General features: G+C 38.2%; 2 protein-coding genes across 3 annotated transcripts in view; one reads left to right on the forward strand and one right to left on the reverse strand.

Annotated features, from left to right (window-relative positions):
- LOC109541632 (G1/S-specific cyclin-D2) overlaps positions 1-14,854 on the reverse strand; it is a 33,486-nt gene extending 18,632 nt beyond the window's left edge. The window contains exons 1-2 of the mRNA XM_019910513.2: positions 14,591-14,854; positions 7,474-7,689 (exon numbers count right to left, since the gene is read on the reverse strand). Coding sequence (XP_019766072.2) covers positions 7,474-7,689; positions 14,591-14,788 — 414 coding nt within the window. The 5' untranslated portion in view covers positions 14,789-14,854. The remainder of the gene's footprint in view (positions 1-7,473; positions 7,690-14,590) is intronic.
- Positions 1-16,115, forward strand: part of LOC109541636 (tetratricopeptide repeat protein 17) — a 42,394-nt gene that overhangs the window by 19,662 nt on the left and 6,617 nt on the right. For both annotated transcript variants that reach the window (XM_048670333.1, XM_048670334.1), the window contains one exon: positions 14,055-14,219. In XM_048670333.1, coding sequence (XP_048526290.1) covers positions 14,118-14,219 — 102 coding nt within the window. In that variant the 5' untranslated portion in view covers positions 14,055-14,117. The remainder of the gene's footprint in view (positions 1-14,054; positions 14,220-16,115) is intronic.

Raw genomic sequence — 16,115 nt, forward strand, 5'->3', positions numbered from 1 at the left:
AGAAGGAGAAGGTTTTAGTTTGCATCACCAAACGTTCTATAGTCTGGAACGGGTACATATTTTCATCTATTTTAAATGCGCAAGACGCAATTTGACGATTTCTAACGTGAAGAACAGAAATGGTTCCAGAAAATCTCGGGATTTAAAACGGTCGACACTCTTTTGCACCTGACGTGGGGTTCTAGAGATCGAAACGCGAACAATTTTTCATCGGTTTTAAATCTGCAAAAAGACAAGAAAGAAGAAGACTTGACTTGACTTGACTTTCAAAAGTATGTTTAAACCGCCAGAATTTTACCCAAATAACGAAGCTTCAGGGGCAATTATCGGGGAAATCTTAAAATTTCAGACACCAAACGTTCATCAGTTTCAAAACATGAGCAATTTTTCATCGATTTCAAATCTGCAAAAGTAGCAGAAAGATAAGACTTTTGCTTTCGAATGTATGTTTTAAAAAGTTAACAGTTCCCCAAAATAACGGATCTAAAGAGGCATTTATTGGAGATCTTGAAATTTGAGACACGGACGTTTTTTAGTTGGAAACGTGAACAAATTTTGTCGATTTAAAATCTGCAAAAAATGGATGAAAGCGAAGGTTTTTTGCTTTCAAATGCATGTTTAAAAAGCCAAAAATATTTTTTCTTCTTCGAATCTTCGAATGTTCTTTGGTCCGGAACGTGCACAATTTTTCCTCGATTTTAAATCAGAAACCGGAAAAAGGAGAGTTTCTGCTTTCAGTTGCATTTTTAAAATAACAGAAAACTTCCTTCAGAGACCGAAGCTGTCGCGCATTTACGCGAAAAATGTAATTTTAAACACCAATCACCGTTCTTTGGTCCAAAATGCGCACTATTTTTCATCGATTTTAAATCGCCAAGAAATGGGAAATTAAGAAGTATGTCTTAACTCGTTGAAACTGAAAAATTCAAAGATTTATTTAGCCCAGTGAAACACAGCAGTAAAGTTAAGAGTGAAAATGGATGCAGAAACCCTAGAGTACAAACGTTTAAAACACTCCTAAGAAAACGCGCCCAATTTTGCTTGGATCTTTAATCTGCAAAAAGTAGAAGAAAGCAAATACTTTTTGCTTTCAAATGCATTCAGGCAAAAACCCGGAATTTCTCCATTAACTGAAAATACAGACGGATTTTGGGCAAATTTGCTGCTCAAAAGTTTGAAGACTTGGAAACCACCTAGTGATTGATGGTGTGCATTAGTTGCAGCACTCATTACGGTTGCTAACACAATATTAATTAAATACCTTTCGGGTAATTTATCCAGTTCAAAGTTCCGGATTTTAATGTAATGCAATTAACTCTTTTCAGCTGTGTGTTTAAGCGGGGGGTTTAAAAATTAAATGGACAGGGAAATTGAGTCGAAAATTTATCCGCACTGACAGAAACTCGGCTCCAAGTGGTGTAGCTACCCCCATTTCCAGCGGTAAACAATCGAGCAACAAGTAAAAATAAATAGTCCCAGAATGTAACATAAGTGGCGTTGGGAGAATGAATGAAAGGACCGACATTTTTTCATCGCCACTGGTAGAGGCCTAGAACAACAACAAACTCTTAAAGCGGCCTTAAAACTAACTGTTTACACTTTGGAATCTCATCTGAGGGTGGGCCGAGGTTAGTGTTTCTTGGAAGCGCCATCCCTAGCAGGTAAACGGTTTGATAGAACTTCTCAATGACTTGGGCCAACTGAGGGCGGCCGACATACGGAGCCCAAATTTTTCCTACACACGAAATCCAACATAGCGCCTTTCTTCCGTCAAACGAACACCTCGTTAGGAGATAGTGCGCGTTATGTAAATGTTGGAATAATCATCCTCAAATACGAATGAATTCCATTAGGGTCGTTGTTTTCTCTTTCAGTGAATGATTTTTTTTCTGAAAACCCACTACTTTTAACTACCGTCTGCGTCCATTTATTGGCTTTACCAGCAGTGCTGTGTTGCGAAGTCGGTCAAAATTCGACAGACTTTTTCCCAGACTTGTAAGGAAAAATCCACTAGACGAAACAAGGCATTTCTCAGACAATTTATCATTATAAAATGCTCAACTTTGAATTAAGTTAATTGTGCTGACACATAGCATTCCTCCTAAACTAGCCATTTGTCGTGGAAACCCATTCAACTTGATATTAGGAAGGCAACAATGAAGATTGCATGGGAATTTGAAACCCTCACTTTTCCGCTCTAGTGAGGTAATCAGCATCTTACCGAGGGTAGATGGGTGCGAAAACTTAGGTTTTTTGGCCAGCAAATAATCCAAGCTTATTTCGAGCACATACTTGCTCACTTAATCTGCAAACCGAAGAGAAGCAATTATGGCTTTCAAATGCATTTTAAACCGCCCGGAAATTCTTCCAGATATCGAAATTACGGACGCATTTATGCAGGAATTGTTGGAATTTGAAACATCAAACGTTGTCCAGTCCAGAACGTGCATAATTTTTTCGCGATTTTAAATGGGAGAAAATTCGAAGAAAATGAAGACTTTTGGCGTTCAAAAGCGTATTTACAAAGTCAGACGTTCCTTCAAATAACGAAGCTATAGACGCATTTATGCGAAAAATCTTCAAATTTTCAGTACATGTTCTTTAGCCCAGAACCTGCAGAATTTTTCCCCGATTTTAAACCGGCAAAAACTGGAAAACACTGAATACTTTTGGCTGTCAGATGCAACTTAAAAAAATCCTCAAATTCCTCCAGATACGGAAATGGCAGACGCTTTATGCGGCAAATCTTGGTATTTGAAACTCCAAACGTTCTTTAGTACAGAACCTGCAGAATTTTTCTTCCATTTTAAATCGGCAGAAAATGGAAGATTTAGAAATCTTTCTTAGCTCAAACGATTGTTCTTTAATTGATTCTTCTAAGAAAATGAACGAGAAGCACCAGCTTAAAGTTTTAAAGCTCTTTCAAAAAAAATGATGATTTCGTAACGCGTTTATCGCATTTTTCCCCCGGTTAATTGCATGTAGAGGAACACCCTCGATCTGGATGTAAGGGCCGAATTCCTTCGATCGAAACAGGTACCCATCAGAAGATCGTTCAGAGTGACAAGCATCTATGATAATTTATCAGTGTTCCCATACGCAAGACGGCGTCGACTCAAAAGTGAATCCCAACCACGATTCGAATGGAAAGAGATTTAAAAGTCGGCATGGTATCCTTGAAAGCAACTTTTAAGGGTGACTTTACATTCCTCGCTGTGGGACCATTGAGAAACGGCCCGAATGTACCGTTTTAAACACTTGTTAGTTCGAAGAAGCCGGGGGATTTGGGAGTGACCACATTCTTCTATTGGTACTTTTATAAAGTTGCTCAAACTGATTCAATTATCTGCGGCAAACGAAAACGTTTAGCGTGTTTTCAACAGAAAAATTTTCCTCAAACAATTCGGTTTTTCCGAAATCAGCCTGAATTTACATTAAAAACATTTTATGGAACTTGACAATAGTCCAGGTAGTAGTTGTATTAATCTCGGTTCCCACAGTCGGAAATCCCATAAAGGTTTGCCTGCATTTATCACCACCTTATATTAACACCATTTTCCACGAATATACAAACATGTTTTTTACAAGGGCGCCTCATCATGAGGGTTGTTTTGTCCCGGTTTGTATACATAAATATTAAAAAATGAGACCGATGTTTCTCGTAAAAACGCCATTTAGTCAGCTCTCACGGTTCATTCCAACAGGAAACTCTTTCACTTGCATTTAAAACACTATTCGGTTCGTTTACATTGTCTTAGAATGAATAACGGAAGAATTATTTTTTGGACTTTTAGGTCGAAGGTTAATAAAGGCCAGAGTTGTATACATTTTTTCTGAATGTCTTTGCTTTAGCGTTACTTTAGCACATATGTTTCTTCCTTTAAACGAATCTAAAAATCCTTAAGATTTGGGAGCTACGAAAGGTTTGATTCAAGATCTGTTCTAAAGCGGTTCACTCTTTAGCTCATACCGGGCTCAGTTTGGTATCGATTTTGAAACTGCAAAAAGGAAGGCAAGAACTGTTTCACTTTCCAAAATCTTGTTGAAGATTTCTTTTGCATTATGAGACAAAGTTGCAAAGTTAGTGCCGCAAATTAATGCAAAAAACCTACGCTATATACGCACTCAGTATAACGACGTTACGAAAGCAAATTTATACAGGAAATTGAAGAATATGAAATGACCAAAGTTATTAAGTCTTCGCTAAGTCGAGAAAAAATCAAAGAAGACAAGAAAACTTTCATCTCATCGCTCGAATGCACTTTGAAATTTTCAAAAATTCCCTTAGTCAAGCAGCGTCAAACATGCTTAGTTTTGCTTCAATTTTCAATCGGCAAAGAACAAACAAAAAGCGCAGGAATTTGGGCTTCTTTTGGAAACGGCAAACAGCTGGAAGTTCAAGCAAATAACTAAGCAATAGAAGGATTTATCAAAGAAACCTTGAAGTTTGAATCGCTAAAATCAATTTTTCTCGGTTTGGGCAAAAAAAAATAAAAAACGTAGAAAACTTGACTTTTAAACGCCTTGAGCAAAATAAACGAACAGTCAAAATCATGTTGCAAATATAAATAAATCCCTGTTCATTTCAAGAGGAAAGAGCGATGATGGCAATTGATTAAAAACCCCCCAATAGTAATTCCACAATTCCTCATCCGGCTTGAACTGCATGCTGTCAGCCAAAATTGGACTGATAAGATGTTTAAATTTCTTATAACTAAACCGAACTTGAAACGATATTCCGCAAAGGAAAAGATAAAGTTCCAAAATATGCTGGTTCTGCATTCGCAAAAGGTCCTTGACCATCTGACCAGAGAGAATGTCGATGATGTCTTTTTTGTTTTTTGCGTGTTTGGGGGGGACCGGGAACGGCGACTTCAAAGCGAACGTGGGGAACAACGTCTAGACAAAGAACTGGGTTAATATCTCGTCGGTAATTGTGGGCTGTTTCCATTCATAAATGATATTTGGGTGGCGAGTTTTCACTAGTTTTATCCCGAAATTCGCACACCTTGAAACATTCCCATGCACCCTCGGAATTTGCATTCAGTCTCTGGCACAACAATGGCTTAGGGTGGCGCAATATCCGATCCGAAATTAGCCAATCGGCGACAATAAACGGTGAGAAAAAAATCAGTTGCCACCTTTCCGATCCAAGATACCCGCTTTCGCCTTGCCAGCCTACATGGAAACCCAAAATCATCCCTTAACCGTTTTCGGGGAGGTTGGGAAAAAAGGTCCCTTAAAACCGGAACAACAACACGATAATCATAGGCGAAAGAAATAGATCCGGGCTGAAGGATTCACATACTTCCCGGGTTTTTTTTCACTCGGCATTGTTCAGGGCACTTTCGTATGCCTATTCGGGTGGTGAAATCGTTGAAAAGGGCAAAATTGAATGTGAAAAAAGACGTTAGGAACTAACCAAACCCGTTACCAGTTGCAACGCTGTTCTCGAAAATTCTTGTTGCTTACAACGTGAGAAACTTTCTAGCTCATCTAATGAGCAGCGACCACAGTCAGTAATAACTGTTTTTGCCCAGTTCGAATTCACTTCCTTCCGTCTTTAAGGGTGCAATTATTGATTTGTCCGTAGGGTGGCTTCTCGAAGAGTCGTTGCTTTCGCACAAAAAGCCAAAGAAAGGTGGCCACGTTCGTTTCTTTGCCCGCCAAGATGGGCACGATTGGACGCAACACCAGATGGTATTTTAACGTCTGAATTTTTGGTCTAGTTGATAAGCCAACCAACCCTTAAGGCTTCAAACGAACCGAAATTTGACTAATTTTGTATTTGTGTAAAACATCATTTTTACGTCGGTTTTGTCCAGTTTCACTGTTTGTTGGCCCGCCCTGTGCACTGCGCGATGGCGAAATGGGAAATATTTAATTGAAAACACAATGATAGAATTGAGTTTTCACAGAAAAAAATTACCAGTTTCAAGTAATGGTTGTCCTCTTTTGGTGTCTTGGTCTTAGATTCAAAAAATTTTTAAAAATTGACGGTTTTGTCAACTAAAATTCAACAGTTCGTTGATAGAACGCGAAAAAACACCATCTAGTATCGTATGATGAATAAAGGCGAAAGTACTTGACAATGGATAAAATGATTGAAACTTAATTTTGCCCTTTTTAATAACGTAATAAATCAAATAAAGCCATTCAAAATGTACAATTCATACGGGTTGAATTGAGTGAAAGCTTTTAAGAATCCGCCCTCGTAAATCGGGAAAGTGCAACAAGGCCAGAGATTTCCGATATGTTGATCTCACTCTTGATCACGGCGAGAGTGTCTAAGAAGTTCATCGTTGCACTACGGGGTGCATTCAATTTGCATCAATTATCTGCTTAGAGATTTCACAAGATAAATTTATTTATTTCTGTTTTCTTAAAGAATTCTGGAAATTATTAGCATGACATATCTGGAATGGATATAGAAAAATGGTATTTTGAAGATTGCAATGCTTAAATGGCAGGCCTTTCGTTTACGCTAATTGTGCCAACATTTGGACTTAAAATTGTTCCCAAAGAGCACATTGAAAAACCTCAATGTTAGCCATACATTTTGCCAGTTAACCATCTGTTCAGCGAATATACAGCGACTTCCGTTGAAAATTTGAGTAAAAAAGTACCGTTTTACTTTCATGTGGAAATATTAAAAATTTGCACTGACAAAGAGAATTGAATTGATGGAAAAATTTTAGCGGCTGTTGCCAATAATAATTAAAAGTGTGTTTTTTTTCTGGGCCAGACACAATAGAATGCTAATTTTAAAACAGCCAATTCAGTCGAAACTGTGAATGTTTTCCCGAAAATCCGTATAGGTAATTAGGAGTTTCAACCAAGTCATCGTTTATCAAGTGAAATGGAAAAAACTGTTCACCACTACTGATAAATTACAGACGGTTATTATATGGATAGCGAAATAGTTGTCAATGCTTTTTTTCCATACTAAAAATATTGTGTTGCTGCCTCGTATCTCGTTCGCGGTTATCAATGAATGGATAAATTCGGAACTGTTTACTTATATTGTTGATAACGACATCAATTCTTAGTAAAACATTTTGGTTGGCCTTTTGAGGTTAACTCGAAGAATGTATGAATGAATGGTACGTACGTACATTCGATTCGTGTTTGTTGCAAAGATCTTCCTCGTTTCGAATTGTGCCCATCCGCCCCACGCGACCGGATACCCCCTTTATCTACGCCGATTATGTCATATCAACTTTGTAATAACTCCCCAAACGCATTATTTGTATCCGCAATTAAGGAACAAACACAATCCCTTAAAATCGCCCAAGATCTTCAAAAAAGGAAACATGGTGGTTGAACTGTCTTCAAAACAATGCCACCACTTGCATGGTGACCTGATACGGTTTAATGCAGGAAATGGACAACTCGTGCCGACAAATGATGCTCAAGATAATTTACTTTTGAGGAAGCAACGATCAAAGGAAAACGAAAGTAACAAAGACTTACCGCCACAACATCGTATGTTACACTATAGTCTGTATACGCACAAAGAAGATCAATTGGTAGAAAGTTCGTACTCCTCAACTTTGAGGCAATTAGGAGGCAGGTGGCACCCAACAGTTGCAGGTGTTGCCTCTTTATTCTGCAGACGCACAGAAATCTGTCCATATAGTTCACAGCTAAGGGCAGGACTTGTTCTTCACAACTTTGCTCTTCGCAGACCTGCAACAGAAAACATCTCTTCAAAACTGTTTCAAAAGGAAAAATTTAGCACTTTTTGCCCTAATTTTTTGCTTTATTTTCAATCTGAATGTTTTGATAAGAAATGAAATAAAAAACAGGTTTTCAATTCATTCGGAGGCTCAAACCAACGAGCTAAATGCGATTGAAAGATTTGAGAATTTGTTTAGGTTGGGAGAAAAAGTAAATCATTTCGAAAAAGGAGTGAGGAATTCAAGTTTTGACCTGTTAAGAGCGGTTGTATTCTTTAAACCCGATATAAGCGTTATTCTTGGCTCAAACACTCTGTATATACAATATAACGAGCTTGTGAGATCGTAAAATATGTATTGATGATTTTGGTTTTGCGGTGTTTTGCACAGGGTGGAGTTTAGCATTTAATTACTCCGTAACTTGCAAAAGTGAGGAGGTCAATTTTGGATGCTTTTCAATAGATCGAAGTCCCATTTTTAATAGTGGAATAAATTCCGATTTTCGGTCCCCGGCAGGCAATTTTAGATTATTTTTCATAATCGTGTGGTATTTGCACGACGGACAAAGTATCTTGTTGTTTGAGCACGGTCAGTTTCATAAGTGACAAAACCTGCGATTTTCAGTCATCATCAGGGTATTTGCAACATTTTTTCGTCGCCAGTGAATTTTTTGTTTATACAGACCTAAGTTTATCATGCGTTTTCTCAGAAACCATATAAAGTTGCAGATTGACTTTTAAGTGGCTTTTGTAGGGCCAGATGCGTCCCATAAGTGGAAAAGGTTTCGATTTTGAGTCATCGTCAGGCAACTTTTTTAAAGGAGCTTAGGAATAGACGCTCTATGCCCTCTTCAGTGGAAATAACGGAAAAGAGTAGCATACTTTGACAGTTTTTATGCTTAACCGATAATAAAGATTCAGCTAAAAAAAACACTTTAGAAGCATCAACATCTGAAGAAGTTGAATTGGAACAAACCCTTGAAGAAAGTTGCAAATTAATAAGGCGAATCAAACAGACAAAACATCTGAAATTCAAAGACTTGAAGAAAAAAGGTCGTTAAACAGACTAGCTGGGAAAGTATTATCGAAGCAGTCCTGGTAGACCGTGTGGTAAATGTTCGATTAAGACCCTCGTAAACGCAATAAAATCATATGGCCGGAAGCGGCCCCGCAGACGTTGTTGACTTTTACACTGTGGAATTTCTATTTCATATTTGTTCAAAAAATTCCCCGAGACGTTACTTTGAGAGAACATGAACCGAAAGATGAATGGATGGCCACACGTAGAGGACATTTTGTTGGCTAATGCCTGCCTGTCTGAAGGTCTAGGTGGGCTACTGAAAGTCGCTCTCGAGTTCAAGGCAAGAAGAAGTAAAAGTAAAAGAAGAAGATTGTCACCGAAAGAAACACGCTCTCAAGTCTGATGATTAATCAGCTCGGTCTGGATCGATTAAGGCCATAATGGTTCGATTAGTAAAGGCACACAGGGCCAAACCTGGCAAAGGAAAATTTCCAAGGAACCATAAAATACGTTTGTGCAATTGTCATGGCTGGGCAAGGCTAACCTGTTGCCCGTTGCAGAAAATGCGATGAAAAAGTTGAACATCGGCTGGGAACAATGAACTTTTGAATCAGTTGCCATTTTGAGTGCCGGCACATTTTCTCGTTAAAAGGCTTTGCGTATTTATAGTTCCCACGTTCGATAATTGTCCAAGGGAAATTTTCAAGAAGAATCAACAGCCACCACATGGAAAAGCTTGTTTACCACCCCAGAAGCCGCAAATAAGTGGGCACTTGAACGGATCCATCATTGCAAATCGGTGAAACAGAGGACGTTTATAAATAATGTTTATGTTTGGATCCAAAGTGGAACCTGAACAATGCGGCGTCACGATCCTTTTAAACTTTAAATCCCCGAAAAATCAAGCAATTGAACTAGAAACGACGCGACGCCTCGTCATCACATTTGTCTATTTTTATCCAGAATATGGACTTCTATAATTAGTACTATTGATACCATGCGGCGTGGCATCAGAGTGAATATCAATTCGGAATTGGAAAGAATGTTGATTAATTAAGCTATTCGGTATGCGCGTTTGTTTCCCAGACCGGGTTTTACAATTTTTGAGGCATTTGGGCCCGTAACTGGCTGCTTAAGAAAGGATTCCCATTCATTTAGTCAGTTTCAAGCTATTTGGCGATGACCTATTCCAAAGAGTTTTATGGATATTCCTTGAAACTGGAGTTTTTTGGTCGAAGAAGTTTTTCAAGAAACATTGCGCAAATACACACGTATAACCGGTGAATTAGCGCTTGTAGGCCTGCTAGTTCTGATAAAATAACATTACTGGGAACCGCGGCCTACTATACTGGTAACCGCGGGATAATCCGGAAACTTTCAACAGCGCCATTCGGAACGCGAAGCGAATCTGATATTCAACCCTCTCCAAAACGGCGTTCAAGAGAAGAACAAAAGAGTGAGGCTTATTTTTTGAAACTGGTGAAGTTTTGAGGCCTAAAAACCCACCAGTTTCAATTCCTGAACAAAATGGGTACCCGAAAATAACACATACAAATAGTACACTCGCCAAGAAATCAAGTCAATGATTTTAATATTTTCCATAATTTCACTAATTGTAATCATTTGACGCAAACCATCCGTTAACCCTTCTTCTTTTCCAACATCAAATTTGCTCAACATCTCCCTCAGTGCACAAGTAACAGAAAAAGAACGACAATGATTGCGTCACTGCCAAACAGCTTGGAACAGACTAAACCTACACGCAAAAGAAGCGGCTGAGATTATGCAAAAACATTGACTCTTTTCCATTCATTCACTCGCGCTCACCAAACTCGTGTGTATGATTTTATGAAGGCAATCAAGTTCACCCGTCTGGTATGGTCGTCGTTCTTGCTCGCTCTCACTGGCTAATCAATTCGAAAAAACCCAGCAAAACGTGAGAATTTTTTTTGAAACAATTCGATAGCTGAATTAATCGGCTCTTGCCAGGCAGCAGGTTTCTCAGTTAATTGTGTCGCTCATTTTTCAATACCCGCAGCGAATCTAGGAAATTAATGCAGGTTTTTTAAAGGGCTTTCTTATCATTGAATGATCTTGTTTTTCGTTTTGTTTTTAAGGAAAAACGCAGCGATTCCCACCAAACCTAGTGAACATTCAAGAACTAACGAATTCGTTATTAATAATTCATCAAACCGAGATTGGAACAATTATGGAAACTCCCAAAGTGAATTCAACACTTTCGTATGAATAAATAGTGTGTTTTGTTATCGCTGCAAGCGGAAGTAATCGAGGAAACCTTTAAAATAGTGCAGGAATTGATTCGAACGAAGTCACACATATTAAAAGTGAATAGAGAAAAACTGGCGCAGTCCAGAAGAAAGTGAAAAAATGCAATTTCTAAGAGCACAGTAAAAATTATCCAGAAAAACCATACAAAATTGTTGTTAATCACTAAGTGGGAAACTGCAACACAACTAAAACTATCCTTAGAATTTGAGTTAGGCCTGCAAGAGCAACTTGAAAAATAGCAAGGTCATCCAAAAAATTCTCAAAAATTGTCTAATTTTGACTGAAATTCTAAACTCGATAGTAATACAGGGTGATTCAAAATTGGCGTAATTCCTTTTAAGGGGTGGTAATAGGGGTTCATTCGGAAGGTACGAGACAAATATTGAAATTTTCTTCCGATAATTTCTAGAAGACATTAACAGTTGAAAATCGAATTTCAACTTTGTTATTAAGCATTATTTTGAAAGTGTTTCATGTTCAATTGGATGCATATTGGAATACTTACGCATTCAAAAAAAAATTACGATCTTTGCTTGAAATGACGAAAATTTTTGATATTCAACAAGTTCTCTTCTACAATTTTTTGATGAAAAGTCAAAGCGGCAATGATTTTTTTAGTCATTAACAGATAGTTACAGGTGGATAGCCCTTGTCAATAATAACAATAATTTGTCAAACTGTGACTTACTTTGAATTTCCTTTCACGAATTTGCGGATATGCGATAAGCTCAGGGGAAATGCTACAGTAATATAACAGAAGCTGAAAGAACTCACGCCAACAAAGGGCGAGGAGAGTGGTTCCAGGAAGATAGTGGACGACAATTGATGTTCGGGTTCCAGACACAGAGGAACAAGTATTGGACATAACCGAATCAGGGCCTTCCAGGGGCACTCAGAGCACAATAACTGACACTTTCTCAAGCACCAAATAAATACCGAGGAACGGGTACATTCCTACCACGTACTTATGTAAGATTAAACCAATGGATTACTGAACACCGGTATAAATTGAGCAGGAGTTGATTAACCGAATACGAGAAGCTGCTCGGGAAGAGTGCATAATAAGGTGATTACACAGGCACTTGTTTGGAGTTACAGACTAAAATGTATGTTTTTGTAATTTGTAAACAAATGAATAATTCGAGGTTATTACACCCCAACTTCACATGTTTCTGAGAAAATAAATGTCAAACTTGTCGTCGGCATAGATGATAACAGCAAAATTAGATCGCAAATTTAAAAAATCTTTATAACTAGCCTGATGATGAGTCGAATTCGAAACTTTTGCAACTTTTAAAACAGACAAGTCCAACAAACTGCCCTACAAAATATGTACATACAAAAGCGACTATCTCACTTTGTTAATTCCTGGAGAAATAAATGCCAAAACAACCTGGTAACTCAAATGTAACTGTGAAAATTTGGTGAAAACTGCCTGATGATGACGTAAAAATACTGACTGATGACTTTGTTCGCTAATAAGAGACTTTGACTTATAAAGGACATCCAAAATTAACATTCTAACTTCCCCAGATATGGATGAAATAATCCGACGAAAATCGCCATAAAAAAGCAGACGCAATTTTGAAAAATTCTAGAAAATTGGCTGAGAATGGTCCAAAAAAGTGCACTTATTAAATAGGTCTTGCTTTATTAAATGCATATCAAAACGACCCTCACAAATGGCCAGTTTCTGAATAAATAAATGCCAAACTCCGGCCTTTAAAAACAACATTCAAAACGAAACGCAATTTTCAAGACTTGTCAAAAATTACGTGGGAATGACTGAGAATCGAAACTTTTTCCATTTATAAATGAGACTTTGCCCTATAAAATGCATATCAAAAGACATTTCTTACTTCTCGAATTGGAGAGAAAATAAATGCCAAACTCGGGCCTGCCAAAAACCCCGGTAAATCAAAGGCAATTTTGAAAAATTGTCAAAAATGGCCCGCTGATGACGATGAAAATTGACACTTTTTCACTTATAAAATAGACTTTGCCCTAAACAGGCCTCCAAAATTGACTTACGCACTTCGCAAAGTATAGAGCAAATACATGATAAACTCCTACCTGCAGAAACCACCACTAAAATCAGATTTTTTATATTTTTTAAGGCAATTTTGAAGAATTTTAAAATTGAAACATCGGAATTTTTTAGTTCTTTTTTGAAAACGACCATCAAAAAGCATTCTAAATTATATTAAAAAAATTATCTATTGAATTTAAAACAAATTAATTGCATTGACCTAAAATGATACAGGGTGTCCGAAAATTCTATTTTTTGTCGTGGAAATTCTAAATGCACAATAACGCAATGAAGTAAGTGCGTCGGCTTATTGAAACCCCTTGTCGAAAAGTGCAAGTTTTTCCCAATAGAAATCGCGAGTTCAACTACCGATGGTGACGCTGCGAAACGTCAAATTTCTCGTTGTCGAGTGACAGTTGGGACTTGTCAGACATCTATAACATTTATAACACACTTTTCAATGTGTTTCTATTTCCATCAAATCTTGCAAAAGTAGATTAAAACGAAACAAAACAAATCACAAATACCAATGTGACACCAATGTCATAACAACAAGTGTAAAATTACTAGTTAACGTGTCGTTATAATTTTAGCCACCAAGAGGCGTTTGGACTTTTTAACTAGTAAAATCCTGGTTAAAGAATATAAGATTCTTGGGTGTTGACCAAAAAGTAAGTACCCAAAAGGCAAATTGTGGATTTGCTTCAACTTCAACAGCTACAGAGGAAGTCCCGAACTTAGCTAAGAGGCAATATATTTCAAATGATCATATCTAAATGAACGGCAATTAGTACTAAAGACTGTTTGCTGAATTAAATGTCCAATCGACGTTTAATTGCAAATCCTTTTCTACGCAATTAGGCCAAGATCGTCCCGATCACTAACAATGAATTAGTTTCCTATTAGGGCTCAATGCGACGTCACTAGGGCTAATAAACCAAGATCAGTGAATTTTCAAATTTTGAAACCAATCCATGAGTCCGTTTCGAGCACCCCTGGTAATGCCGTCTGACAATCATATGATTTTTGTTTTGAAGGGTGGTTGCCAAGCCGAACAGCGCTTGGTTGACTTGCCAAAGTAAACAATTGGAGAGAAATGAATGATGTCACATGGACAAGTCGATGGAATATGGACGGGAAAATGTGTGGCCATCAAGTTGCAACAAAATGGCATCCTGCATGTAGCAAGAGCTCTATTTCCGGTAAGTTTAGCGCGTTGAGTGACAGTCCAGGCCGGTAAGAAAAAGTGAGTCGCTCATATGTCGGAACAGACACAACAACACACTTATATAAATACGAACGTGTGGGAACTAAAAATAGCGTAGTACTTTAATGAGAAAATCTGCGGGCACTCAAAATGGCAACCTTCTAAAGTTCATTGTTCCCCGGCTTCGGCGTTTTCGTCACTTTTGCAACAGGTTAGCCGTGCCACGAGGTGACATTTAAAATGATTTATTTAGCCCAACATCGTCGCGTTCCGGCCCAATATTCTGGTGTCGGTTTTTTCGAAAAAGCAAACGGTCTCTTCTGTCACTGTCAGCAACAACCTGTGGAATGTCATCAGGAGACTTACCTCCAACATCCATGTCGTGACGACCTTCCGCATGAACGGCTGGATGTCATCTTGAACTTGGCCGAAATAATCACAATTTGGAACATACGAAACTTCGCTTTCCAGCAAATTTCTTATCACCCGGTCGTCGCTGAAAATCGCCCTATCCTTGGCAGCCCTTGTGCATTTGTTTGACGATATGGCGCACGTTTGATTCATAATGTTAACACTGAGCTGCTTGCACCACACGTAAACACAAACTGAGCGATTTTTAAAAGGCACCGCCGGTTTTATACGATCGGTCTCTTGCCCGCGCATGGGCACTAACGTTTGCCCTTTGTAGCCACCTGGTTTAAGGGGCAGGTTTAAATTGTCCCAATTTGTTCATTGCGCCCCATTTTTGCCCAGAATTTCACCATAAGTTCTCATTTTTTCTGTGTGTTCTTTCACATTCTATCAATCAAACTTTTGCCAATATTTACACATTGTTCCGCATAATTCAGTCTGAATACAAGGTGCAAGCGCAAAGTAGTGGGGCAAAGAGGACTGAATTTTGTTATGTAGGACTCGGCACAACAATCGCATTGAGAGTCTAATATACGGGGTGATTCAAAATTGGCGTCATTCCTCTGGAGGTGTTGTCTGGCGCTGTTATAGGAGTACAGAAAAACTAGTTAAATAAATTAATTGTTATTAAAAACTGAGAAATTTGCAAAAAACTGAATCAGAAATACGGCAGCAATGTTTTTCAAGGTAATCTGCCTAATTAACATTGCGCAAATACCTGTTGCTCCGTAATTATTTAAAACTCCGGTAACCATGGAATTATACAGACTGACAATAAGATAGACAAGGATAAACGGTAAATTCAACAAGATTTGTTGACGAAATGTCAACCTGTTCTCATAACCTCTCTAAATTGGAGTTTATAAATAAACCATAGAACACCAAACATTTGAATGGTTAACTCTAAACAAGCTAGTGCCTCTGTAATCTCCTTATCTATTCTTATCAAGCAGCTTCTCGTATTCAGTTAATTAACTCGTGGTCCGTTTGTATCTCCTTGTGCTGTGTGTATCGTACAAACGTGGTAGGAAAGTAGCCCTTCCTCGGTATTTATTTGGTGCTTGGGAAAGTGTCAGTTATTGAGCTCTGAGTACCCCTGGAATGCCCTGATTCGGTTATGTCCAATACTTGTTCCTCTGTGCCTGGAACCCGAACGTCTATCGTCCATCTTCCTGGAATCACTCTGCTCGCCCTTTGTTGGCGTGAGTTCTTTCAGCTTCTGCTATGTTACTGTAGCATTTCCCCGGAACTAATCGCATATCCGCAAATTCGTGAAAGGAAATTCAAAGTGAGTCACAGTTTGACAAATTATTGGTATGATTGGCAAGGGCTATCCACCTGTAACTATCTGTTAAAGGCAAAAAACATCATTGCCGCTGTTCCTTTTCATCAAAAAATTGTAGAAGAGAACTTTTTTGATATCAAAAATTTTCGTAATTTGAAGCAAAGATCGTAATTTTTCTTTTTGAATGCTTAAGTA

This window comes from Dendroctonus ponderosae, unplaced genomic scaffold (genome assembly GCF_020466585.1).
Source record: "Dendroctonus ponderosae isolate FM_Combo_2020 unplaced genomic scaffold, Dpon_F_20191213v2 Dpon_F_20191213_1, whole genome shotgun sequence".
Classification (NCBI taxonomy): Eukaryota; Metazoa; Arthropoda; class Insecta; order Coleoptera; family Curculionidae; genus Dendroctonus; species Dendroctonus ponderosae.